At 70.3% G+C, this 25,000-nt stretch overlaps 5 protein-coding genes across 6 annotated transcripts in view; 2 read left to right on the forward strand and 3 right to left on the reverse strand.

Moving 5' to 3' along the window:
• Positions 1–106, forward strand: part of Timm44 (translocase of inner mitochondrial membrane 44) — an 18,948-nt gene extending 18,842 nt beyond the window's left edge. The window contains exon 13 of the mRNA XM_060375887.1: positions 1–106. This exon is cut by the window's left edge and continues 142 nt beyond it. The gene's annotated coding sequence lies outside the window, so the exon portion shown is untranslated.
• A 1,229-nt stretch (positions 107–1,335) lies between these two features.
• Positions 1,336–6,532, forward strand: Ctxn1 (cortexin 1). 2 transcript variants are annotated; one of them, XM_060375883.1, is made up of 3 exons: positions 1,336–1,564; positions 4,550–4,821; positions 5,843–6,532. In XM_060375883.1, exons 2-3 carry the CDS (start codon positions 4,571–4,573, stop codon positions 6,507–6,509), a joined length of 918 nt encoding a protein of 305 aa, XP_060231866.1. In that variant the 5' UTR covers positions 1,336–1,564; positions 4,550–4,570; the 3' UTR covers positions 6,510–6,532. The 2 variants fall into 2 exon arrangements, with proteins under 2 accessions (XP_060231866.1, XP_060231868.1); XM_060375885.1 differs by lacking the exon at positions 5,843–6,532 and having other exon boundaries at positions 4,550–4,875.
• Snapc2 (small nuclear RNA activating complex polypeptide 2) lies at positions 6,158–11,901 on the reverse strand. Its single transcript, XM_060375880.1, is given in 5 exon segments — positions 6,158–6,637; positions 6,640–6,834; positions 8,064–8,727; positions 9,487–9,660; positions 10,454–11,901. Coding segments are annotated over 5 exon segments (1,314 nt in total). The 5' UTR covers positions 10,649–11,901; the 3' UTR covers positions 6,158–6,551.
• Positions 11,902–12,363: 462 nt separating this feature from the next.
• On the reverse strand, positions 12,364–14,554 carry LOC132650547 (uncharacterized; the record flags this gene model as incomplete). The annotated part of the gene is made up of 1 exon (XM_060375886.1): positions 12,364–14,554. A coding segment is annotated over one exon (1,428 nt), but the record flags the coding sequence as incomplete, so codon positions are not given.
• Map2k7 (mitogen-activated protein kinase kinase 7) overlaps positions 14,545–25,000 on the reverse strand; it is a 17,637-nt gene continuing 7,181 nt past the window's right edge. The window contains 9 exon segments of the mRNA XM_060375881.1: positions 14,545–14,936; positions 16,054–16,099; positions 17,142–17,284; positions 17,348–17,428; positions 18,507–18,686; positions 21,357–21,464; positions 22,803–22,922; positions 23,834–23,947; positions 24,037–24,103. Coding sequence (XP_060231864.1) covers positions 14,802–14,936; positions 16,054–16,099; positions 17,142–17,284; positions 17,348–17,428; positions 18,507–18,686; positions 21,357–21,464; positions 22,803–22,922; positions 23,834–23,947; positions 24,037–24,103 — 994 coding nt within the window. The 3' untranslated portion in view covers positions 14,545–14,801.

Genomic DNA, 25,000 nt, shown 5'->3' on the forward strand with positions numbered 1-25,000 from the left:
CCCGCGCCCCGGGAGGAGCCCCGCGGGGGAGGACCGCGGGGGCGGGGACGTCCCGGCCGGCGCTGGGCGCAGCTCGGGGCGGACAATAAACACCAAAGTGACGGCAGAGGCTCAGCGTGCTCCCGCCGCGGGGGGGACGGGGAGGACGGAGACAGGAGGGAGGACGGGGGACGCGAAGGACAGGGAGACAGGAGGGGGGACGGGGAGGACGGAGAGGACGGGGAGATGCGACAAGGGGACAGGGAGGACGGAGAGGATGGGAGGACGCGAAGGACGGGCAGACGGGACGGGAGGACGGAGAGGACCTGTGAGGGAGGACAAGGAAGACGGAGAGCGGGGATGGGGAGGACGGGGAGGGGGGGACGCGAAGGACGGGGGAACGGGGGGATGGGAGGACGAGGGGATGGGAGGACGGGGAGGACAAGGAGGACAGGGAAAACGGGGAGGACGGGGAGAGGGGGAGGGGGAAGAGGATGGGGGTACAGGGAGGACCAGGACCTGGGAGGGAGGAGGAGGACCTGGGAGGGAGGGGGAGGAGGACCTGGGAGGGAGGAGGGGGAGGACCTGGCAGGGAGGAGGGGGAGGACCTGGGAGGGAGGAGGGGGAGGACAGCCTGTGAGGACTAGGACCGACGCCTGCAGCATCTCCTGGCGGGCGGGAGGAGCAGGCGCCTCCGAACGCCCAGGGCGGCCTAAGGAGCCGAGGCCCCACCCCCGTCGCCATGGGAACCATGCGGCCACGCCCACCGCGGCCACGCCCCCGGCTTCCATTGGAGCAGCCGCGGAGGCCACGGCCAATAGCTGCGGGCCAAGATGGTGGAGGCCACGCCCACACGCGGCCACGCCCACACTCACCAATAGAGCGGCCGCGAAGGCCACGCCCAGTAGCTACAGTCTATGATAATGGCGGCGGCTCCGCCCCCGGCCGCCATTGGCGCGGCCGCGGAGGCCACGCCCAGTAGCTACAGTCTATGATAATGCAGGCGGCTCCGCCCCCGGCCGCCATTGGAGCAGCCGCGGAGGCCACGGCCAATAGCTGCAGGCCATGATAATGGAGGCAGCCCCGCCCACACGCGGCATCGCCCCGCCCCTGCTGCCATTGCAAAGGCCACACCCAGTAGCTGCAGGGCAAAGTGGCGCGCGGCCCCGCCCACCCCACCGCCATTGGCTCCTCCGAGGCAGCCCCGCCCCTGCCGCCATTTTCAACGAGACAGGATCTGCCTTTCTCCGCCCCCTCGCGGCCCCATTGGCTCCTCCGCGGCGGCGCGGCCCCGCCCCCGTCGCCAAGGCGACGAGCAGCCGCGGCGGCCCCCGCCCTGGCGGCCCCGCCCCCGTCGCCGTGGCAACGGGCTCCGCGGCGCTGGCGGCGGCTGCAGGCGGCGGCCCCGGCTGCCTCTCGCCGTCCTCCTCGGCCTCCTCCCTCCTCCCTCAGGCTCCTCCGCTCCGGGCTGGACCGAGCCGGGGCCGGAGCGAGAGAGAGAGAGAGAGAGAGAGAGAGAGAGAGAGAGAGAGAGAGAGAAGAGAGAGAGAGAACGAGCGCGAGCGAGCGCCAGGCTGAGGCGGAGGTGAGGGGCGCGGGCCCGGGAGGAGGGGGAGGGGAGGACGGGGAGGAGGGGAGGACGGGGAGGATCCCCCCCGCAGCCCCGGCGCCGGCACCTGTTGTCGTCCCCTCCCCCTCCTCCCTCCTCCCTCCTCCCCAGCGCGGAGGATGCTGAGGGGGGAGGAGGGAGGATGCTGGGGGGAGGATGCTGGGGGGAGGGAGGATGCTGAGGGGGGTGGAGGGAGGAGGGAGGGAGGATGCTGAGGGGGGTGGAGGGAGGAGGGAGGGAGGATGCTGGGGGGGGAGGGAGGATGCTGGGGGGAGGATGCTGGGGGAGGAGGGAGGGAAGATGCTGGGGGAAAAGGGAGGAGGGAGGATGGTTTGGGGGAGGATGCTAAGGGGGAGGGAGGATGCTGAGGAGGAGGGAGGATGCTGAGGAGGAGGAGGATGCTGAGGAGGAGGGAGGATGCTGAGGAGGAGGATGCTGAGGAGGAGGATGCTGAGGAGGAGGGAGGATGCTGAGGAGGAGGGAGGATGCTGAGGAGGAGGGAGGATGCTGAGGAGGAGGGAGGATGCTGAGGAGGAGGATGCTGAGGAGGAGGATGCTGAGGAGGAGGATGCTGAGGAGGAGGATGCTGAGGAGGAGGGAGGATGCTGAGGAGGAGGATGCTGAGGAGGAGGGAGGATGCTGAGGAGGAGGATGCTGAGGAGGAGGATGCTGAGGAGGAGGATGCTGAGGAGGAGGATGCTGAGGAGGAGGGAGGATGCTGAGGAGGAGGAGGAGGATGCTGAGGAGGAGGGAGGATGCTGAGGAGGAGGATGCTGAGGAGGAGGATGCTGAGGAGGAGGGAGGATGCTGAGGAGGAGGATGCTGAGGAGGAGGGAGGATGCTGAGGAGGAGGATGCTGAGGAGGAGGATGCTGAGGAGGAGGATGCTGAGGAGGAGGATGCTGAGGAGGAGGGAGGATGCTGAGGAGGAGGATGCTGAGGAGGAGGATGCTGAGGAGGATGCTGAGGAGGAGGAGGAGGATGCTGAGGAGGAGGATGCTGAGGAGGAGGATGCTGAGGAGGAGGATGCTGAGGAGGGAGGACGCTCTGGGGAGGAGGGAGGACGCTGAGGAGGAGGGAGGACGCTCTGGGGAGGAGGAGGACGCTCTGCGGAGGAGGGAGGACGCTCTGGGGAGGAGGGAGGACGCTCTGGGGAGGAGGGAGGACGCTGAGGATGGAGGACGCTCTGGGGAGGAGGGAGGACGCTCTCGGGGAGGAGGAGGACGCTCTGGGGAGGAGGGAGGACGCTGAGGAGGAGGGAGGACGCTCTGGGGAGGAGGAGGACGCTCTCATGAAGGAGGGAAGACGCTGAGGAGGAGGGAGGACACTCGGGGAGGAGGAGGATGCTGGGGAGGAGGGAGGACGCTCTGGGGAGGAGGAGGACGCTCTGGGGGAGGAGGAGGATGCTGGGGAGGAGGACGCTGAGGAGGAGGGAGGACGCTCTGGGGAGGAGGAGGACGCTCTGGGGGAGGAGGAGGACGCTGGGGAGGGAGGACGCTGAGGAGGAGGGAGGACGCTCTGGGGGAGGACGCTGGGGAGGAGGGAGGACGCTCTGGGGAGGAGGAGGACGCTCTCATGAAGGAGGGAAGACGCTGAGGAGGAGGGAGGACACTCAGGGAGGAGGAGGATGCTGGGGAGGAGGGAGGACACTCTGGGGGAGGAGGAGGATGCTGGGGAGGAGGGAGGACGCTGAGGAGGAGGGAGGACGCTCTGGGGAGGAGGGAGGACGCTCTGGGGGAGGAGGAGGATGCTGGGGAGGGAGGACGCTGAGGAGGAGGGAGGACGCTGGGGAGGAGGGAGGACGCTCTGGGGAGGAGGAGGACGCTCTCATGAAGGAGGGAAGACGCTGAGGAGGAGGGAGGACACTCGGGGAGGAGGAGGATGCTGGGGAGGAGGGAGGACACTCTGGGGGAGGAGGGAGGACGCTGAGGAGGAGGGAGGACGCTCTGGGGAGGAGGGAGGACGCTCTGGGGGAGGAGGAGGATGCTGGGGAGGGAGGACGCTGAGGAGGAGGGAGGACGCTGGGGAGGAGGGAGGACACTCTGGGGGAGGAGGAGGATGCTGGGGAGGGAGGACGCTGAGGAGGAGGGAGGACGCTCTGGGGAGGAGGAGGACGCTCTCATGAAGGAGGGAAGACGCTGAGGAGGAGGGAGGACACTCGGGGAGGAGGAGGATGCTGGGGAGGAGGGAGGACACTCTGGGGGAGGAGGGAGGACGCTGAGGAGGAGGGAGGACGCTCTGGGGAGGAGGGAGGACGCTCTGGGGGAGGAGGAGGATGCTGGGGAGGGAGGACGCTGAGGAGGAGGGAGGACGCTGGGGAGGAGGGAGGACGCTCTGGGGAGGAGGAGGACGCTCTCATGAAGGAGGGAAGACGCTGAGGAGGAGGGAGGACACTCGGGGAGGAGGAGGATGCTGGGGAGGAGGGAGGACACTCTGGGGGAGGAGGGAGGACGCTGAGGAGGAGGGAGGACGCTCTGGGGAGGAGGGAGGACGCTCTGGGGGAGGAGGAGGATGCTGGGGAGGGAGGACGCTGAGGAGGAGGGAGGACGCTGGGGAGGAGGGAGGACACTCTGGGGGAGGAGGAGGATGCTGGGGAGGGAGGACGCTGAGGAGGAGGGAGGACGCTGGGGAGGAGGGAGGACGCTCTGGGGAGGAGGAGGACGCTCTCATGAAGGAGGGAAGACGCTGAGGAGGAGGGAGGACACTCGGGGAGGAGGAGGATGCTGGGGAGGAGGGAGGACACTCTGGGGGAGGAGGGAGGACGCTGAGGAGGAGGGAGGACGCTCTGGGGAGGAGGGAGGACGCTCTGGGGGAGGAGGAGGATGCTGGGGAGGGAGGACGCTGAGGAGGAGGGAGGACGCTGGGGAGGAGGGAGGACACTCTGGGGAGGAGGGAGGACGCTCTGGGGAGGAGGGAGGACTCTGGCGGAGGGAGGGAGGACTCTGACCCCGCCCCCCCGCAGGGCCCGGCGGCGATGTGAGCCATGAGCAGCGGCGCGGCCTGGACGCTGCCCCCCGAGCCCCCGCCGCCCCCGGCGGCCTCGGCGTCGCCCTCCGCGGCGGCCCCGGGTCTGGACGCGGAGCAGCGCACGGTGTTCGCGCTGGTGCTGGGGCTCCTGGTGGTGCTGGCGCTGCTGATGGTGCGCTGCGTGCGCATCCTGCTGGACCCCTACAGCCGCATGCCCGCCTCGTCCTGGAGCGACCACAAGGAGGCGCTGGAGCGCGGCCAGTTCGAGTACGCGCTGGTGTGAGGGCGGGGGGCGGGGCCTGCGGGGAGGGGCGGGGCCTGCGGGAGAAAGACGCCATTTTCCCCATCTGTGAAATGAGAGGGGCGGGGCCTGAGGGGCGGGGGCGGGGCCTGAGGGAGAGAGACGCCATTTTCCCCGCCTGTGAGGGGAGATGGGGCGGGGCCTGCGGGAGAGAGACGCCATTTTCCCCGCCTGTGAGGGGAGATGGGGCGGGGCCTGCGGGGAGGGGCGGGGCCTGCGGGAGAAAGACGCCATTTTCCCCATCTGTGAGGGGAGAGGGGCGGGGTCAGAGCCATTTTCCCCATCTCTGAGGGGAGAGGGCGTGGCCTACGGGAGGGGCGTGGCTTGAGCCCGGGAGCACAGGAATGGGGCAGTGGAGCCTTGGGCGGGCGGGGCTGGGCCTAGGGGCGTGGCTTAGGCCTGGGGGCGGGGCAGGGGCCCGTGGGCGTGTCCGGGAGCCTGGGGGCGGGGCTTGAGCATCCTTGGAGGAGCAGCGGGGGGAGGGGAGGGGCGCAGGCGTCCCTGGGGTCCCCCCAGCTCTGTCCTCCCCGAGCTCTGTGACCCCCCGAGCTCTGTGACCCCCGAGCTCTGTCCCCCCCGAGCTCTGTGTCCCCCCATCTCTGTCCCGAGCTCTGTCCCCCCTGAGCTCTGTGCCCCCATCCCTGTCCCCCCCAGCTCTGTGACCCCCAGCTCTGTCCCCCCAGCTCTGTCCCCCCGAGCTCTGTCCCCCCGAGCTCTGTGCCCCCGAGCTCTGTCCCCCCGAGCTCTGTGTCCCCCCGAGCTCTGTCCCCCCCGAGCTCTGTGTCCCCCCGAGCTCTGTGTCCCCCCGAGCTCTGTCCCCCCGAGCTCTGTGCCCCCGAGCTCTGTCCCCCCGAGCTCTGTCCCCCCCGAGCTGTTCCCCCGAGCTCTGTCCCCCCGAGCTCTGTCCCCCCAAGCTCTGTCCCCCCGAGCTCTGTCCCCCCGAGCTTTGTCCCCCCGAGCTGACCCCCCAGCTCTGTGACCCCCCAGCTCTGTGCCCCCCTCTTCCGGCCCCCGTCACCGAGGAGAGGAGACCGCAAGCCCTCACCGAGCGAGCGAGCGAGCGAGCGCCGACTCTCGCCAACCTGGATCCCGCCCTCGGCTCCGGGGGTTCGAGTCCCGCGGCCCCCGCAGGCCTTGGAGGCGGGAGAAGACCCCCCAGGGCGGAGCGGGGCGTCGGGGTCCCCGAGTCCTGCGCCCCTCGGCCCTGTGTGCGCGTGTGCGAGGAATAAACTCGGGCCGCCCTTTCGGGGAGCCCCCGCCCCCAATCCTGGAGCCCGTCACTTTCGGGGACCCACACACACGTCACGGCCAGCGAGGCGACGGCTTTACTGGGGGAGGGAACGGGGGTTCGAGACTCCACCCTCCGCCCGTCGGGAGTTCGAGTCCGAGCCAGGAGGCCTCATCTGCCCGTCAGGGGTTCAAGTCCAGGCCAGGAGGCTCCAACTTCCATCGTCAGGGGTTCAAGTCCAGGCCAGGAGGCTCCTCCTTCCATCGTCGGGGGTTCGAGTCCAGGACTGGAGGAGGCTCCACCCTCCGCCGATCCCGGGTTCAAGGCCCCATCATCCGCCCGTCAGGGGTTCGAGGCTTCACCATCCCCGTCCCAGGTTCGAGGCTCCTCCATCTGGCCGCCGCGGGTTCGGGTCCAGGGTTCTAGTCCCTGCCTGCCGCCCGTCGCGGGTTCGAGGCCCGGGTCCCCTCAGGGCGCGGGGGCGGGCGCCCGGGCCAGGAGCTCCAGGGGCAGCAGGAAGGGGTTGAGGGGGCAGGTTCCGGCCCAGCGCCAGGCCGCGCCCGGCCCGCGGGGGCCCCGCCGCCCCCTCCTCCCGCGGGGGCCGGGGTGTCCTCCCCCGCATCGTCCCCCACTACCGCGGGCCCCGTCAGCCGCGCGTGCGCCCCGGCCAGGTGCTCCGCCGCGGCCGCGCAGGGCAGGCGGGCCAGCTCCTCGGGGAGCACGGAGAGCAGCTGCAGGAGCAACGCCGCCTCTGCGGGAGGAGGGGAGGAGGGTGAGGACCACAGCAGCCTCTGAGGGAGGAGGGGAGGAGGGGGTTGAGGACCACAGGAGGAGGGGGAGGAGAAGGAGAAGGAGGAGGTGGATGAGGAGGAGGAGGAGAAGGAGAAGGAGGAGGAGGAGGAGGAGGAGGAGAAGGAGGAGGAGGAGAAGGAGGAGGAGGAGGAGGAGGAGGAGGAGAAGGAGGAGGAGGAGGAGGAGGAGGAGGAGGAGGAGAAGGAGGAGGAGGAGGAGGAGAAGGAGGAGGAGAAGGAGGAGGAGAAGGAGGAGGAGGAGGAGGAGAAGGAGGGGGAGGAGAAGGAGGAGGTGGATGAGGAGGAGGAGGAGAAGGAGAAGGAGGAGGAGGAGGAGGAGAAGGAGGAGGAAGAGGAGGAGAAGGAGGAGGAGGAGGAGGAGGAGGAGAAGGAGGAGGAGGAGGAGAAGGAGAAGGAGGAGGAGGAGGAGGAGAAGGAGGAGGAGGAGGAGGAGAAGGAGGAGGAGGAGGAGGAGGAGGAGAAGGAGGAGGAGGAGGAGGAGAAGGAGGAGGAGAAGGAGGAGGAGAAGGAGGAGGAGGAGGAGGAGAAGGAGGAGGAGGAGGAGGAGGAAAGGAGGAGGAGGAGAAGGAGGAAGAGGAGAAGGAGGAGGAGGAGGAGAAGGAGGAGGAGGAGGAGAAGGAGGAGGAGAAGGAGGAGGAGGAGGAGGAGGAGGAGGAGGAGGAGGAGGAGAAGGAGGAGGAGGAGAAGGAGGAGGAGGAGGAGAAGGAGGAGGAGGAGGAGAAGGAGGAGGAGGAGGAGAAGGAGGAGGAGGAGGAGGAGGAGGAGGAGAAGGAGGAGGAGGAGGAGGAGGAGGAGGAGAAGGAGGAGAAGGAGGAGGAGGAGGAGAAGGAGGAGGAGGAGGAGAAGGAGGAGGAGGAGGAGAAGGAGGAGGAGGAGGAGGAGGAGAAGGAGGAGGAGGAGGAGGAGGAGAAGGAGGAGGAGGAGGAGGAGGAGGAGATGGAGGAGGAGGAAGAGGAGGAGGAGAAGGAGGAGGGGGAAGATTAGGGGGAAGACGGGATGAGGGGGAGGACGGGGAGCACGGGAAGGATGGGGAGGAGGATGAGGAGCACGGGAAGGAGGAGGGGAAGCACAGGGAGGAGAACGAGGAGCACGGGGAGGAGGAGGGGAAGAAGGAAGGGGAGGATTATGGGGAGCACGAGGAGCACCGGGAGCACGGGGAGGCCCCTACCGGCGGCGGAGAGGGCGCTGAGGGCGCTGAGGTCGGGGCGGGCCCGGCAGCAGGAGGACAGGAACCTGTAGATCTTCTCGAAGTCCACGGAGAGGTCGCTCTCTGCGGCCTGCAGGGCCGGGACGGGGCCCGGGGGAGCCGGGGCGGGGCCTGGGGGAGCTGGGGCGGGGCCCGGGGGAGCGTGGGCGGGGCCTGGGGGAGCTGGGGCGGGGCCCGGGGGAGCTGAGGCAGGGCCCGGGGGAGCTGGGGCGGGGCCTGGGGGAGCTGGGGCGGGGCCTGGGGACTGAGAGGTGGAGCAGGGGCCCTGAGGGGTGGGGCTTGAGGGGAAAATGGCGGGGCTGGCCTCAGGGGAGGGGCTTGGGGGAGCGGGGGCGGGGCTTGGAGGCGCGGGGGCGGGGCCTGAAGGGAAAATGGCGGGTCTGTCCTCGGGGGCGGAGCCTGGGGGAGTGGGGGCGGGGTCTTGAGGCTGAGGGGCGGCGCTTGGAGGCTCGGGGGTGGGGCCTGAGCGCTCGGGGGCGGGGCCGGCGGGGCTCGCGGAGGCCCCGGATGTCCCGGCGTCCTCCGGTGGCAGCAGCAATGGCATCGGCCTCCCCCGGGCCCTCGTGGGCCTGCGCGGAACCGAGTGCAGGAGGCCGAGCGGCTCCACGGCCGCCACCGTAAGCACCTGGCGGGGGTGGGGGTGGGGGAAAGCGTCTGTGGGCCCCGCCCACTCCGCCCCGCCCTGGCCAGGTTCCGCCCCGAGGCTGGCCCCGCCCCCCACTCTGCATAACCCTCAGGCTCCGCCCACTCCTCACATGCCTCAGCGCACGGCCCTGTCCAGGCCCCGCCCCCCACTCTGCATATCCCTCACAACACGCCAATGAGTATAGCCCTCTACAGGCCCCGCCCCCCACTCTGCATATTTCTTAGAACACGCCCACGCTGTGTCCTCGCCCTCCGCGCTGCATTGTCCTCATGCCACGCCCACTCTTCCCCACCCACCAATGAGCATAGCCCTATACAGGCCCCGCCCCTAAGGACAGACTGGCCATTTCCCCCTCAGATGCTGCTCACGCTGTGTCCCCGCCCCCCGCTCTGCATATCCCTCAGAACATGCCAATGAGCATAGCCCTGTCCAGGCCCCGCCCACCACCGAGCGCCGCCATTTACAGGCCCCGCCCCTGAGGCTGGATCCGCCATTTTGCCTCAGATGCTGCTCATGCTGTGTCCCCGCTCCCCTCTCTGCATATCCCCGAGGCCCCGCCCCTGAGGCCAGCACCGCCATTTTCCTCAAGCCCCGCCCCCCCACTCTGCATATCCCCGAGGCCCCGCCCCTCATTCCAGCCCCGCCATTTTCTCCTCAGTCCCCGCCCCGCTACCCCAGGCCACGCCTTCCGCTCTGCATATCCCCGCCCTCCCCGGCAGGCCCCGCCCTCCCCGCTACCTGCGCGAAGGCGGCGGCGAGCGCGTCCTCCAGCGGCGCCGTCAGCGTCTCCGTCAGCCGCAGCCACACCTCCACGGGCGCCGGCGGCGGCTCCCCGCTCCCCGACCGCCCGCCCCCGCCGCCGGCGAGGCCCGCCCGCGCCCTCCGCTTCAGACGCTCCAGGAACGCTCGGACCTGCGGGGGGGTGACACAGACAGCCCGCGGTGCAAGGGGGGCTCGAACCCCGCGGAGCACCGCCCGGCCCGCCCGCAGCGTCCAGGACACGCCCAGAGCCTCTCCACCCCGCCCACATCGTCCAGGACACGCCCATAGTCTCGCGGATACGCCCGCAGGCTCCCGACCCCGCCCCCAGCCTCCGGGACACGCCCCCAGCCCTCAGGCCACTCCCCCAGCCTCAGGGTCACGCCTAATTCTTCCCAGCCCCGCCCACACCCTCCTGGACACGCCCATAACCTTGTAGACACGCCTACAGCCTGAGGACCCCGCCCACAGCGCCTTGGACACGCCCACAGATTCCCAGCACCGCCCACAGCCTCGTAGACACGCCCATAGCTTCCTGGGCCCGCCTACAGAGTCCCAGACACGCCCATAATGCTCCTGTACACGCCCACTTTTTCAGGCCACGCCCACCGCCTCGGGAGACGACCAAAGCCTCGCGGATTCGCCCACAGCCTCCCAGACACGCCCACAACCCTCCTGGACACGCCCACCCTTCTCCCTCCGCCTCAGCCTGTCCTTATCGCTTCCAGGGTCCCGCCTTCAAGCCCCAGAGCCACGCCCCCAATTTCTGAACCCGCCCCAGCCCCGCCCACCATGCTTGCTCTCTCAGGTCCATCACGCTTTACCCCGGCCCCGCCCCCAGCCCCGCCCAATTCTTTGCCTCCGTGTCCACGCTCTGCTGTGGCCCCGCCCCTCGTCCCCGCCCCCAGCTTCGTCCCCGTCCCCCGGCCCCGCGGGGAGACGCTACCTCGGCCTCGCTGCGGCCCCTCAGCTCCGCGGCCAGCTCGGCGGCGTCAGGCTCCGGCTGCCCCCGCCGGGCCTGCAGGAGCCGCAGCAGCTGCCGCATCTCGCGGGGGCTCCAGGCCGCGGGGGCCGCCGCCGCCTCCTCCCCGCCGACCGCGAACCGCGCGGGGACCCTGCGCCGGCGCTGCGGAGGCTTCATGCCGGAGCCGGGTGCGCTCTTCCGGGTGGGCGGGGCTACTCGGGCTCCACGCCGGAAGTCCCCTGGCGCGCTCTTCCGGGTGGGCGAGTCTTTACGCCGGAAGTCCCGAGACGCCCTCTTCCGGGTGGGCGGGGCTGCCGCAGCCCCGCGCAGGAAGTCCTGAAGAAGCTCTTCCCTGTGGGCGGTGCCTCGCGCCTGAAGTCCCTAGGGCGATTTTCCGGGTGGGCGTGGTTTTACGCCGGAAGTCCCGAGGCTCGCACTTTCTTGTGGGCGGGGCCTCGCGCCGGAAGTCCTGTGGCGCGCTTGTTCTCCTTGGCGGGGCTTCACGCAGGCTCCTAGCCGGAAGTCCTGGGTCGCGCTCTTCCGGGTGGGCGGGGCTATGGCTGCCGACAATGTCTAAGAACATGGCGTCCCCACTCCCCCCTCCTCCGGAAGACGCGGGTTCGAATCCAGGCCCCGATTCAGCGGAGGGGGAGGACCACGGCATCCTGGATGGGAGGACCACGGCATCCTGGATGGGAGGACCACAGCATCCTGGAGGGAGGATGGAGGAGGGGAGGACCACAGCCTCCTGGATGGGAGGACCACAGCATCCTGGAGGGAGGATGGAGGAGGGGAGGACCACAGCCTCCTGAATGGATCACAGCATCCTGGATGGAGGACGGAGGAGGGGAGGACCACAGCCTCCTGTAGGGAGGACAGGAGGGGAGGACCACAGCATCCTGGAGGGGAGGATGGAGGGGAGGATGGAGGAGGGGAGGACGGAGGATGGGAGGACCACAGCACCCTGGAGGGGGAGGATGGAGGGGAGGACCACAGCATCCTGGAGGGAGGGGGAGGGGGAGGAGGTGAGGACAAAGGGGTGAGGGATGGTGGGGATGAGGAGGATGACGGGGATGGATAGGGATGACGGAGATGATAGGATGGATGGGGATGGGGATGACAGGGATGATGGGATGGAGGAGGATGAGGGGGAGGATGGTGATGACAGGCATGAGGGGGATGATGATGAGGAGGATGGTGATGATGACATGATGGGGAGGATGAGGATGGTGGGGATGATGACAGGGATGATGATGAGGAGGAGGATGATGTCAGGGATGATGGTGGGGATGATGATGATGACAGGGATGATGGGGCGCCATCAAGGTGCGCATCCCCAGGGTCTGTCCCTGTCCTTGGTCCAGGCACCATCAGGGTGGACTGGTCCCCTCCAGTCTATCCCTGTCCCCCCGCCCCCGTGTCCCCCCACACCCCGGCGTCCCCCCCCGTGTCCCCCGCACCTGCACGAGCGGCCCCTCCCGGCGGGGACAGCTCCAGGCTGACCCGGGTCTGCGCAGCCAGGGCCGGGCGTCCCCCCCCAGGGCCCTGGTGCTCGGAGATCTCGGGGGACCCGGGGAGGGAGGGGCCCGGGAGGCTGCGGGTGGCCTGACCCTGCCCTCCCCCCCGCCCAGCCCTCCCACCCTCCCTACTGTCCCCATGTCCTGTCCCCTCCCCTCTCCCCGTCCCTCCCCTCCTCTCCCCGTCCCCTCCCTCCTCTCCCCGTCCTCTCCTCCCCGTCCTCTACCTGTTCTCCCCCTCCTCTCCCCGTCCCCTCCTCCCCCTCCTCTCCCCATCCCCTCCTGTTCTCCCCCTCCTCTCCTGTCCTCCCCCTCCCCGCCCTCCCTCTCCTCTCCCCATGCCTTCCTGCCCTCCGCTCCTCCCCTCCCCGTCCTCCCCCAGGACAGCGCAGGCGGAGGGGGGAAGGGCTTTATTGTGAAGCGTCTGGGGTTACAGTGGACCCCGGGACCCCCGACCCCTGCGGGGGCAGCACAGGAGACCCGGGCGGGGGGACCCGCTCCGGCCCGACGGCGCGGGGCGGACGGATGGGTGGGAGCACGGAGAGTCAAGTTAAATAAACCCGGGCGGCCCCTCGGGTCCCACCACCCAGGGCCAGCCTCGTGGCCTAGGTGGGCTAGCCTGGGAACGGCGGAGGGGGGAACGGGGCCTGCCAGGCGTGGGCTAGCCTCGGAACAGCGGCGGGGGGGAATGGGGGCCGCAGCGTGAGCGGGCTAGCCTGGGAACGGCGGGGGACGGGGCTGCCGTGGGCGGGCTAGCCTCGGAACGGCGGGAGAGGCCCCCGGCCGGGGGATGACCTATGGCGTCGTGACCTATGACATGCGCGTTGTGTGTGGGGGGAGGACGGGGAAGACTTGGGGGGGAGGACGGGGAGGAGGCCCGCGCGCGCGGGTCTGAGGGTTCATTTGTTCAGTTCTCGTCCGCGTGAGGCGCATGCGCGGCCGGGGGAGGGGAGGGGGCGGTGGGGGTGGACGCTGGACCGGGCCTCCCCGTCCTCCCTCTCCCGCCTCCCCCACTCTCCCCCCCCCGTCCCCTAAGGCCACCTGAGCGCTGGGCCTCGGCCTCCCCGGCCCGCGGAGGGTCCAGCCTGGTCTCCCCGGGGCGAGGCCGGGCCGCCGCGAGCAGCTGACGCGACTTTGGTTAGCAGAGTTCTGGGGGCGCGGGGGGACGGGGACCCCCAGAGGGGACGGGGACCCCACAGCGAGCCCTGGGGGACGGGGACCCCTCAGCGAGCCCCCCGGGAGGACGGGGACCCCGCAGTGAGCTCCTCCGGGAGGACGGGGACCCTGCAGCGATCCCCCTGAGGGGATGGGGACCCCCCAGAGGGGACGGGGACCCCCCAGAGGGGACGGGGACCCCACAGCGAGCCCTGGGAGGACGGGGACCCCGCAGCAAGCCCCCTGAGGGGATGGGGACCCCCCCAGAGGGGACGGGGACCCCGCAGCGAGCCCCCCGGGAGGACGGGGACCCCGCAGTGAGCTCCTCCGGGAGGACGGGGACCCCCCCAGCCCGCCCCGCGGCACAATAAAATACAAGAAACTCCAAAAAGGACCCCCTGAGATCAAAGAGACGGACGGACACACGGAGGGACGGACGGACGCTGTCCCGGGCGAGGCCCAGGCCCTGGGGGACCCGGGGAGGACTCGGAGGGCGGGGTGAGGGTGGGGCGCTGGGGGGGACAGGAGGAGGGAGAGGATGGAGGAGGGAGAGGATGGAGGAGGGAGAGGAGGGAGAGGATGGAGGGGGGAGAGAGGACAGGAGGGGGGAGAGGAGGGAGAGGATTGAGGGGGGAGAGGAGGGAGAGGATGGAGGAGGGAGAGGATGGAGGGGGGAGAGAGGACAGGAGGGGGGAGAGGACAGGAGGAGGGAGAGGGAGAGGACAGGAGGAGGGAGAGGGGGGAGAGGAGGGAGAGGACAGGAGGAGGGAGAGGACAGGAGGAGGGAGAGGACAGGAGGAGGGAGAGGACAGGAGGAGGGAGAGGACAGGAGGAGGGAGAGGACAGGAGGAGGGAGAGGAGGAGGGAGAGGACAGGAGGAGGGAGAGGACAGGAGGAGGAAGAGGACAGGAGGAGGAAGAGGACAGGAGGAGGGAGAGGACAGGAGGAGGGAGAGGACAGGAGGAGGGAGAGGACAGGAGGAGGGAGAGGACAGGAGGAGGGAGAGGACAGGAGGAGGGAGAGGACAGGAGGAGGGAGAGGACAGGAGGAGGGAGAGGACAGGAGGAGGGAGAGGACAGGAGGAGGGAGAGGACAGGAGGAGGGAGAGGACAGGAAGAGGGAGAGGGAGAGGACAGGAGGAGGGAGAGGGAGAGGACAGGAGGAGGGAGAGGGAGAGGACAGGAGGAGGGAGAGGACAGGAGGAGGGAGAGGACAGGAGGAGGAAGAGGGAGAGGACAGGAGGAGGGAGGGAAAGGAGGGAGGGAGAGGACAGGAGGAGGGAGAGAGAGAGGACAGGAGGAGGGAGGGACAGAATGGAGAGGACAGGAGGGAGGGGACAGGAGGAGGGATGGAGGGACAGGAGGAGGGAGGGGACAGGAGGAGGAGGGAGGAGGGAGGGGACAGGAGGAGGAGGGAGGAGGGAGGGCAGTCAGACTCTGGGGGGACGGGGGCTCTCTCTGGGCCCCGGGGCCCCGGCCCGGAGGCCGGGATTGAATAAATAAGTCCGCTCGCTCGCTCGCTCGCTGGCGCGGGGCGGCCGCGTCTGTCTTCCGTTCACAGTGTCCGTGGGTGGGCGGGGCCCGAGGCCCAGTGTCCGCCCGCCCGTCGCGGGCTGGCTGGCGGGCGCCCCGTCCTCCCGGCGCTCCGTCCTCCCCGGGCTACCTGAAGAAGGGCAGGTGGTGCTGGCTCGCCACCCCGCTAGTCCTTGGCGACTCCGTCCTCGCCATGACGTCCTTGAACCAGGAGGCCACGTCCACCTCCTGCGTCTCGTACTGCTTGATGAAGCTGTGCTCCTGCGGGCGGGGAGGGGGGCGGCTGCTCAGGCGGGGGGGAGGGAGGAGGGATGAGGGAGGAGGGAGGAGGGAGAGGATGGAGAGGATGGAGGGAGAGGATGGAGGGAGAGGATGGAGGGAGAGGATGGAGGGAGAGGATGGAGGGAGAGGATGGAGAGGATGGAGGGAGAGGATGGAGGAAGAGGATGGAGGGAGAGGATGGAGGGAGAGGATGGAGGGAGAGGATGGAGGAAGAGGATGGAGGGAGAGGAGGGAGAGGATGGAGGGAGAGGATGGAGGGAGAGGATGGAGGGAGAGGATGGAGGGAGAGGAGGGAGAGGATGGAGGGAGAGGATGGAGAGGATGGAGGGAGAGGATGGAGGGAGAGGATGGAGGGAGAGGATGGAGGAAGAGGATGGAGGGAGAGGAGGGAGAGGATGGAGGGAGAGGATGGAGGGAGAGGAGGGAGAGGATGGAGGGAGAGGATGGAGAGGATGGAGGGAGAGGATGGAGGGAGAGGAGGGAGAGGATGGAGGGAGAGGATGGATGGAGAGGATGGAGAGGATGGAGAGAGGATGGAGAGAGGATGGAGGGGATGGAGAGGATGGAGAGAGAGGATGGAGGGAGAGGATGGAGAGGATGGAGAGGATGGAGGGAGAGGATGGAGAGGAGGGAGAGGATGGAGAGGATGGAGAGGATGGAGGGAGAGGATGGAGGGAGAGGATGGAGAGGATGGAGGGAGAGGATGGAGAGGATGGAGAGGATGGAGAGGATGGAGGGAGAGGATGGAGGGAGAGGATGGAGGGGATGGAGGGAGAGGATGGAGAGGATGGAGGGAGAGGATGGAGGGAGAGGATGGAGGGGATGGAGGGAGAGGATGGAGGGAGAGGATGGAGGGGATGGAGGGAGAGGATGGAGGAAGGGGATGGAGGGAGAAGATGGAGGGAGAGGATGGAGGGAGAGGATGGAGGGAGGGGATGGAGGGAGGGGATGGGATGGGGAGGGGATGGAGGATGGAGGGAGGATGGGGAGGGGAGGAGGGAGGGGAGGAGGGAGGACGGGGAGGGGAGGAGGGAGGGGATGGAGGGAGGACGGGGAGGGGAGGAGGTACCCGCGCAGGGGGGGTCCGGGTACTCACGAGGAGCTTGTTGTACTTTGGTCTCTTCCTGTGATCTTTAGTGAGGCTGGAGGGGCGGGGAGAGGACAGGAGTCAGGAGGGGTCATGGGCGGGGCCTTGGGAGCTGGGGGCGGGGCCTGCGGGAGCCGGGGGCGGGGCCCGGGCATGGACAGGAAGTTGGGACCAGGAAGCCGGGCTCTTGGGCGGTACCTGGGCGGCAGGGCTGGGGCGGGGCTTGAGCAATGGGGCGGGGCCGGGTTGTCGGGGGTGGGGCCAGCCGGGGACCCGGAAGCTGAGGCCCCAGCGAGGCCCCGCCCCTCCCTCAGCCCCCTCCCCGGCCCCCCTTTCTGTCCCACGTCCCCCCTCACTGTCTCCCTGTCCCCTCTGTCCCCCTCACTGTCCCCCTGTCCCCTCCCTGTCCCCCTCCCTGTCCTGTCCCCTTGTCCCCCTCTCCCCGTGTCCCCCTCACCAGTCCTTGACGAAGGACTGGAAGTCGGCCGAGAAGCCCCTGTCCTCCCTGTCCCCTCACTGTCCCCGTCCTCCCTGTTCCCCTGTCCCCCTCCCTGTCCCCTCACTGTCCCCGTCCCCCTCACCAGTCCTTGACGAAGGACTGGAAGTCGGCCGAGAAGCCCCTGTCCTCCCTGTCCCCCTCACTGTCACTGTCCCCTCACTGTCCCCCCGTCCCCTCACCAGTCCTTGACGAAGGACTGGAAGTCGGCCGAGAAGCCCCTGTCCTCCCTGTCCCCTCACTGTCCCCGTCCTCCCTGTCCCCCGCCCCCTCACTGTCCCCGTCCTCCCCGTCCCCCCGCCCCCCGTCCCCTCACCAGTCCTTGACGAAGGACTGGAAGTCGGCCGAGAAGCCCCTGTCCTCCCTGTCCCCCTCATTGTCCCCCTCACTGTCACTGTCCCCTCACTGTTCCCCCGTCCCCTCACCAGTCCTTGACGAAGGACTGGAAGTCGGCCGAGAAGCCCCTGTCCTCCCTGTCCCCTCACTGTCCCCGTCCTCCCTGTCCCCCGCCCCCTCACTGTCCCCGTCCTCCCTGTCCCCCTGTCCCCCGCCCCCCTCACTGTCCCCGTCCTCCCCGTCCCCCCGCCCCCCGTCCCCTCACCAGTCCTTGACGAAGGACTGGAAGTCGGCCGAGAAGCCCATGTGGCCGGGCAGCAGCGGGGGCTCCTCCTGCAGGACCTTGGTGAGCACCTCGAAGTCCGTCTTGCAGTTCTTGTAGGGGAACTGCCCCGTGGCCAGCTCCACCTGCGGGAGGGGACGGCGTGACGCGGGCCGGGCCCCGGGGACACCCCCCCCCAGCCCACTCACCAGCGAGATGCCCAGGCTCCACACGTCCGCCCGGATGTCGTAGTCCGGCTTGGTGGGGTCCGGGGGGTCGATGCGCTCGGGCTGCGGGGGACAGGAGGGTGGGCGGGGGGAGGGGAGGGGACAGGAGGGCGGGCGGGGGAGGGAAAAAGGGGAGGGGACAGGAGGGTGGGCGGGGGAGGGAAGGGGGAGGGGACAAGAGGGTGGGCGGGAGGGAGGGGGAGGGACGGGAGGGTGGGCGGGGGAGGGAAAAATGGGAGGGGACAGGAGGGTGGGCGGGGGAGGGAAAAAGGGAGGGGACAGGAGGGTGGGCGGGGGAGGGGAGGGGACGAGGGTGGGCGGGTGGTGGGGGACAGGAGGGTGGGCGTGGAGAGGGGAGGAGAGGAGGGGAGAGGGAGAGGAGAGGAGGGAAGAGGGAGAGGAGGGGAGAGAAGAGGAGGGGAGGGGAGAGGAAAGGAGAGGAGGGGAGGGGAGGGGAGGGGAAAGGAGAGGAGGGGAGAGGAGGGGAGAGGAAAGGAGAGGAGGGGAGAGGAAAGGAGAGGAGGGGAGAGGAGGGGAGAGGAAAGGAGGGGAGGGGAGAGGAAAGGAGAGGAGGGGAGAGGAGGGGAGGGGAGGGGAGAGGAAAGGAGAGGAGGGGAGGGGAAAGGAGAGGAGGGGAGAGGAGGGGAGAGGAAAGGAGAGGAGGGGAGAGGAGGGGAGAGGAAAGGAGGGGAGGGGAAAGGAGGGGAGAGGAGAGGAGGGGAGAGGAGAGGAGGGGAGGGGAGAGGGTAGGACTGTCCCCCCTCCCTGTCCACTGTTCCCCGTCCCCCGCTGTCACTGTCCCCCGCTGTCACTGTCCCCCGCTGTCACTGTCCCCCGCTGTCGCCCGCTGTCCCCCGGGCGGGGCTCACGGCCATGTAGGCGGCGCAGCCCGCGCTGCGCGTCTTGGCCTTGGAGTCGACCAGGCGGCCGCTGATGCCCGTCCCCCCGCTGTCACTGTCCCCCGCTGTCGCTGTCCCCCGCTGTCCCCCGGGCGGGGCTCACGGCCATGTAGGCGGCGCAGCCCGCGCTGCGCGTCTTGGCCTTGGAGTCGACCAGGCGGCCGCTGATGCCCGTCCCCCGCTGTCACTGTCCCCCGCTGTCACTGTCCCCCCGCTGTCGCTGTCCCCCGGGCGGGGCTCACGGCCATGTAGGCGGCGCAGCCCGCGCTGCGCGTCTTGGCCTTGGAGTCGACCAGGCGGCCGCTGATGCCGAAGTCGCAGAGCTTGATCTGGCCGCGCTCGTCCAGCAGGATGTTGGACGGCTTCACGTCGCGGTGGATCACGCCGTGCTTCTCCTTCAGGTAGAACAGCGCCTTCACCAGCTGCGGGCGGGCGGCGGGTCGGGGGTCAGGACGGACGGGGGACGGCGGGTCAGGACGGACGGGGCCAGGACGGACGGGGTCAGGCGGGTCAGGATGGATGGGGTCAGGACGGACGGGGTCAGGATGGACAGGGGTCACGGCGGGTCAGGATGGACGGGGTCAGGACGGACAGGGGTCACGGCGGGTCAGGACGGACGGGGTCAGGATGGACAGGGGTCACGGCGGGTCAGGATGGACGGGGTCAGGACGGACGGGGGACGGCGGGTCAGGACGGACGGGGTCAGGACGGACGGGGTCAGGCGGGTCAGGATGGATGGGGTCAGGACGGGGTCAGGATGGACGGGGTCAGGATGGACAGGGGTCACGGCGGGTCAGGATGGACGGGGTCAGGATGGACAGGGGTCACGGCGGGTCAGGATGGACCGGGTCAGGATGGACAGGGGTCACGGCAGGTCAGGATGGACGGGGTCAGGATGTCAGGATGGGGTCAGGATGGACGGGGTCAGGACGGGGCAGGATGTCAGGGTCAGGGGTCGGGATGGACGGGGTCAGGGGGGTCAGGACAGATGGGGTCAGGATGTCAGGACGGGGTCAGGATGTCAGGATGGGGTCAGGATGGACGGGGTCAGGACGGATGGGGTCAGGGGTCGGGATGGACGGGGTCAGGGGGGTCAGGACAGATGGGGTCAGGATGTCAGGATGGGGTCAGGATGTGAGGACGGGGTCAGGGGTCAGGGGTCGGGATGGATGGGGTCGGGATGGACGGGGTCAGGGGGGTCAGGATGGACGGGGTCAGGGTGTGAGGACGGGGTCAGGGTGTGAGGATGGACGGGGTCAGGGTGTCAGGATGGACGGGGTCAGGGTGTGAGGACGGGGTCAGGGTGTCAGGATGGACGGGGTCAGGGTGTGAGGACGGGGTCAGGGTGTGAGGATGGACGGGGTCAGGGTGTGAGGATGGACGGGGTCAGGGTGTGAGGACGGGGTCAGGGTGTGAGGACGGGGTCAGGGTGTCAGGATAGACGGGGTCAGGGTGTGAGGACGGGGTCAGGGTGTGAGGATGGACGGGGTCAGGGTGTGAGGACGGGGTCAGGGTGTGAGGATGGACGGGGTCAGGGTGTGAGGATGGACGGGGTCAGGGTGTGAGGACGGGGTCAGGGTGTGAGGACGGGGTCAGGGTGTCAGGATGGACGGGGTCAGGGTGTGAGGACGGGGTCAGGGTGTGAGGACGGGGTCAGGGTGTCAGGATGGACGGGGTCAGGGTGTGAGGACGGGGTCAGGGTGTCAGGATGGACAGGGTCAGGGTGTGAGGACGGGGTCAGGGTGTGAGGACGGGGTCAGGATGTCAGGACGGGGTCAGGGTGTCAGGATGGACGGGGTCAGGGTGTGAGGACGGGGTCAGGGTGTGAGGATGGACGGGGTCAGGGTGTCAGGATGGACGGGGTCAGGGTGTGAGGACGGGGTCAGGGTGTGAGGACGGGGTCAGGGTGTCAGGATGGACGGGGTCAGGGTGTGAGGATGGACGGGGTCAGGGTGTGAGGACGGGGTCAGGGTGTGAGGATGGACGGGGTCAGGGTGTCAGGATGGACGGGGTCAGGGTGTGAGGACGGGGTCAGGGTGTGAGGACGGGGTCAGGGTGTGAGGACGGGGTCAGGGTGTCAGGATGGACGGTGTCAGGGTGTGAGGACGGGGTCAGGGTGTCAGGATGGACGGGGTCAGGGTGTGAGGACGGGGTCAGGATGTCAGGACGGGGTCAGGGTGTCAGGATGGACGGGGTCAGGGTGTGAGGACGGGGTCAGGGTGTCAGGATGGACGGGGTCAGGGTGTGAGGACGGGGTCAGGGTGTGAGGATGGACGGGGTCAGGGTGTGAGGATGGACGGGGTCAGGGTGTGAGGACGGGGTCAGGGTGTGAGGACGGGGTCAGGGTGTCAGGATAGACGGGGTCAGGGTGTGAGGACGGGGTCAGGGTGTGAGGATGGACGGGGTCAGGGTGTGAGGACGGGGTCAGGGTGTGAGGATGGACGGGGTCAGGGTGTGAGGATGGACGGGGTCAGGGTGTGAGGACGGGGTCAGGGTGTGAGGACGGGGTCAGGGTGTCAGGATGGACGGGGTCAGGGTGTGAGGACGGGGTCAGGGCGTGAGGACGGGGTCAGGGTGTCAGGATGGACGGGGTCAGGGTGTGAGGATGGACGGGGTCAGGGTGTCAGGATGGACGGGGTCAGGGTGTCAGGATGGACGGGGTCAGGGTGTCAGGATGGACGGGGTCAGGGGGGTCAGGACAGACGGGGTCAGGGCGTCAGGATGTGAGGACGGGGTCAGGATGTGAGGACGGGGTCAGGGTGTCAGGATGGACGGGGTCAGGGTGTGAGGACGGGGTCAGGGCGTGAGGACGGGGTCAGGGTGTCAGGATGGACGGGGTCAGGGTGTCAGGATGGACGGGGTCAGGGCGTGAGGATGGACGGGGTCAGGGCGTGAGGATGGACGGGGTCAGGGTGTGAGGACGGGGTCAGGGCGTGAGGATGGACGGGGTCAGGGTGTGAGGATGGACGGGGTCAGGGCGTGAGGATGGACGGGGTCAGGGTGTGAGGATGGACGGGGTCAGGGCGTGAGGATGGACGGGGTCAGGGTGTGAGGATGGACGGGGTCAGGGTCAGCACGGCCGGGCCGCTCACCGCCACCGTCATCTTGCCGAGGATGCGCTCGGGGATGGGGCCCTGCATCCTCTTCTTGAGCTTCTCCGCACAGGTGCCCATCAGCTCCATGGCGATGAACACGTCTGTCTGCGGGGGGCGGGCTCAGGGGGGTGTCCCCGGGTCCCCAGCCCCGGGTCCCCCGGCCCCCGTGTCCCCCCGTGTCCCCCCGTGTCCTCCCATGCCCCCATGTCCCCTGTGTCCCCCCGTGTCCCCCCCATGCCCCCATGTCCCCTGTGTCCCCCCGTGTCCCCCCATGCCCCCGTGTCCCCCGGCCCCCGTGTCCCCCCATGCCCCCATGTCCCCTGTGTCCCCCCATGCCCCCGTGTCCCCCGGCCCCCGTGTCCCCCCATGCCCCCATGTCCCCTGTGTCCCCCCATGCCCCCATGTCCCCCGTGTCCCCTGTGTCCCCCCGTGTCCCCCCCATGCCCCCATGTCCCCTGTGTCCCCCCGTGTCCCCCCCATGCCCCCATGTCCCCCCGTGTCCCCCCCATGCCCCCATGTCCCCCGTGTCCCCCCGTGTCCCCCCATGTCCCCCGTGTCCCCCCATGCCCCCATGTCCCCCATGTCCCCCCGTGTCCCCCGGCCCCCGTGTCCCCCCGTGTCCCCCCGTGTCCCCCCATGCCCCCATGTACCCCCGTGTCCCCCGTGTCCCCCCGTGTCCCCCCGTGTCCCCCCATGCCCCCATGCCCCCGTGTCCCCCGTGTCCCCCATGCCCCCCCATGCCCCCGTGTCCCCCCATGCCCCCCCATGCCCCCGTGTCCCCCCATGCCCCCATGTCCCCCCGTGTCCCCCATGCCCCCGTGTCCCCCGTGTCCCCCCATGCCCCCATGCCCCCGTGTCCCCCCATGCCCCCGTGTCCCCCGTGTCCCCCCGTGTCCCCCGTGTCCCCCCATGCCCCCGTGTCCCCCCATGTCCCCCCGTGTCCCCCGTGTCCCCCATGCCCCCGTGTCCCCCCGTGTCCCCTGTGTCCCCCCGTGTCCCCCCATGCCCCCATGTCCCCTGTGTCCCCCGTGTCCCCCCCATGCCCCCATGCCCCCGTGTCCCCCCGTGTCCCCCCATGCCCCCATGTCCCCCATGTCCCCCGTGTCCCCCCATGCCCCCGTGTCCCCTGTGTCCCCCCGTGTCCCCCCCATGCCCCCATGTCCCGTGTCCCCCCGTGTCCCCCCCATGCCCCCGTGTCCCCCCATGCCCCCATGCCCCCGTGTCCCCCCATGTCCCCCCATGTCCCCCGTGTCCCCCATGCCCCCGTGTCCCCCCATGCCCCCATGTCCCCCGTGTCCCCCGTGTCCCCCCATGCCCCCGTGTCCCCCGGCCCCCGTGTCCCCCCGTGTCCCCCGTGTCCCCCGTGTCCCCCCATGTCCCCCGTGTCCCCCGTGTCCCCCCGTGCCCCCATGCCCCCGTGTCCCCCGTGCTCCCGGGGCTCACGTTGGTGATGAAGGTGCCGAAACACTGCACGATGTAGGGGCAGTCGTGGCTCTTGAGGACCACGTCCAGGTCCATGAGGATGCGCTTGTTCTCCTCCTTGTTCCCCGAGCGCCGCATTTGCTGCGGGGTCAGGGGTCAGGGTTTGGGGGGAAGGGGCGGGGGATCTCGGGGGATCTGGGGGATCCCGAGGGGCGGGGGGGATCTCGGGGGATCTGGGGGGATCTCGGGGGATCTGGGGGATCCCGAGGGGCGGGGGATCTCGGGGGATCTGGGGGGATCTCGGGGGATCTGGGGGGATCTCGGGGGATCTGGGGGATCCCGAGGGGCGGGGGGGATCTCGGGGGATCTGGGGGATCCCGAGGGGCGGGGGATCTCGGGGGATCCCGAGGGGCGGGGGATCTGGGGGAATCCCGAGGGGCGGGGGATCTCGGGGAGATCTGGGGGATCCCGAGGGGCGGGGGATCTTGGGGGGATCTTGGGGGAATCCCGAGGGGCGGGGGATCTCAGGGGGATCTCAGGGATCCCGAGGGGCGGGGGATCTTGGGGGGATCCCGAGTGGCGGGGGGATCTTGGGGGGATCTCGGGTGGCGGGGGATCTCGGGGGGATCCCGAGGGGCGGGGGGGATCTTGGGGGGATCTCGGGGGCAAGGGTATCTTGGGGGGATCTGGGGGGATCCCAAGGGGCGGGGGATCTTGGGGGATCTCGGGGAGATCCCGAGGGGCGGGGGATCTCGAGGGGATCCCGAGGGGCTGGGGGCTCTCGGGGGATCCCGAGGGGCGGGGGATCTTGGGGGGATCCCGAGGGGCTGTGGGATCTCGGGGGATCCCGAGGGGCGGGGGATCTTGGGGGGATCCCGAGGGGCTGGGGGCTCTCGGGGGATCCCGAGGGGCGGGGGATCTTGGGGGGATCTCGGGGGGATCCCGAGGGGCGGGGGATCTTGGGGGGATCTCGGGGGGATCCCGAGGGGCGGGGGGATCTCGGGGGATCTGGGGGATCCCGAGGGCGGGGCCGGGGGCCGGGGGGGCCTCACCTTGACGGCGATGACGTGGCCCGTCTTCCGGAAGCGCATCTTCCACACCTGGCCGCAGGTGCCGCTGCCCATCTCGCCCAGGTTCTCCAGGTCATTGATCTCCGCCTGGTAGCGCTGGGGGAGCAGGCGGCTGGGGTCCCCGCTCCCGGCTGCCGCGGGTCCGCCCCCCGTCCTGCCCCCCCCGGCGGGCCCGGGGCCGGTACCTGGCCGCCGATGGTCAGGTACCCCGTCTGCTTCATGATCTCCTGCAGCTTCTGGTCGATCTCCATGCTGCAGGGCAGAGACCCGAGCTGGAGGAGGGTGGCCCACAGCACCCCAGAGCCGCCCCCGGACGGCACCCCAGAGCCGCCCCCGGACGGCACCCCAGAGCCGACCCCGGACGGCACCCCAGAGCCGCCCCCGGACGGCACCCCAGAGCCGACCCCGGACGGCACCCCAGAGCCGCCCCCGGACGGCACCCCAGAGCCGACCCCGGACGGGACCCCAGAGCCGCCCCCGGACGGCACCCCAGAGCCGCCTGCCCCGGACGGCACCCCAGAGCCGCCTGCCCCGGACGGGACCCCAGAGCCGACCCCGGACGGGACCCCAGAGCCGCCTGCCCCGGACGGCACCCCAGAGCCGCCTGCCCCGGACGGCACCCCAGAGCCGCCTGCCCCGGACGGGACCCCAGAGCCGCCTGCCCCGGACGGCACCCCAGAGCCGCCCCCTCACGGCACCCCAGAGCCCCCCTCCCAGCACCCCAGAGCCCCCTCCCGGCACCCCAGAGCCGCCCCCTCCCAGCACCCCAGAGCCGCCCCCTCCCGGCACCCCAGAGCCCCCTCCCAGCACCCCAGAGCCCCCTCCCGGCACCCCAGAGCCGCCCCCTCCCGGCACCCCAGAGCCGCCCCTCCCAGCACCCCAGAGCCGCCCCCTCCCAGCACCCCAGAGCCCCCTCCCAGCACCCCAGAGCCGCCCCCTCCCAGCACCCCAGAGCCGCCCCTCCCGGCACCCCAGAGCCCCCTCCCGGCACCCCCGGGCCCCCTCCCGGCACCCCAGAGCCGCCCCTCCCGGCACCCCAGAGCCGCCCCTCCCGGCACCCCCGGGCCCCCTCCCGGCACCCCAGAGCCCCCCTCCCAGCACCCCAGAGCCCCCTCCCGGCACCCCAGAGCCCCCTCCCGGCACCCCCGG

This window comes from Meriones unguiculatus, assembly GCF_030254825.1.
Source record: "Meriones unguiculatus strain TT.TT164.6M chromosome 13 unlocalized genomic scaffold, Bangor_MerUng_6.1 Chr13_unordered_Contig_2907, whole genome shotgun sequence".
Taxonomy (NCBI): Eukaryota; Metazoa; Chordata; class Mammalia; order Rodentia; family Muridae; genus Meriones; species Meriones unguiculatus.

Coding starts and splice junctions, on each gene's coding strand:
- Ctxn1 (XM_060375883.1), top strand. CDS start 4,571: ATGAGCAGCGGCGCGGCCTGGACGCTGCCCCCCGAGCCCCCGCCGCCC. Junction 4,822..5,842: donor CTGGAGCGCGGCCAGTTCGA/GTACGCGCTGGT, acceptor GTGACCCCCCAG/CTCTGTGCCCCCCTCTTCCG.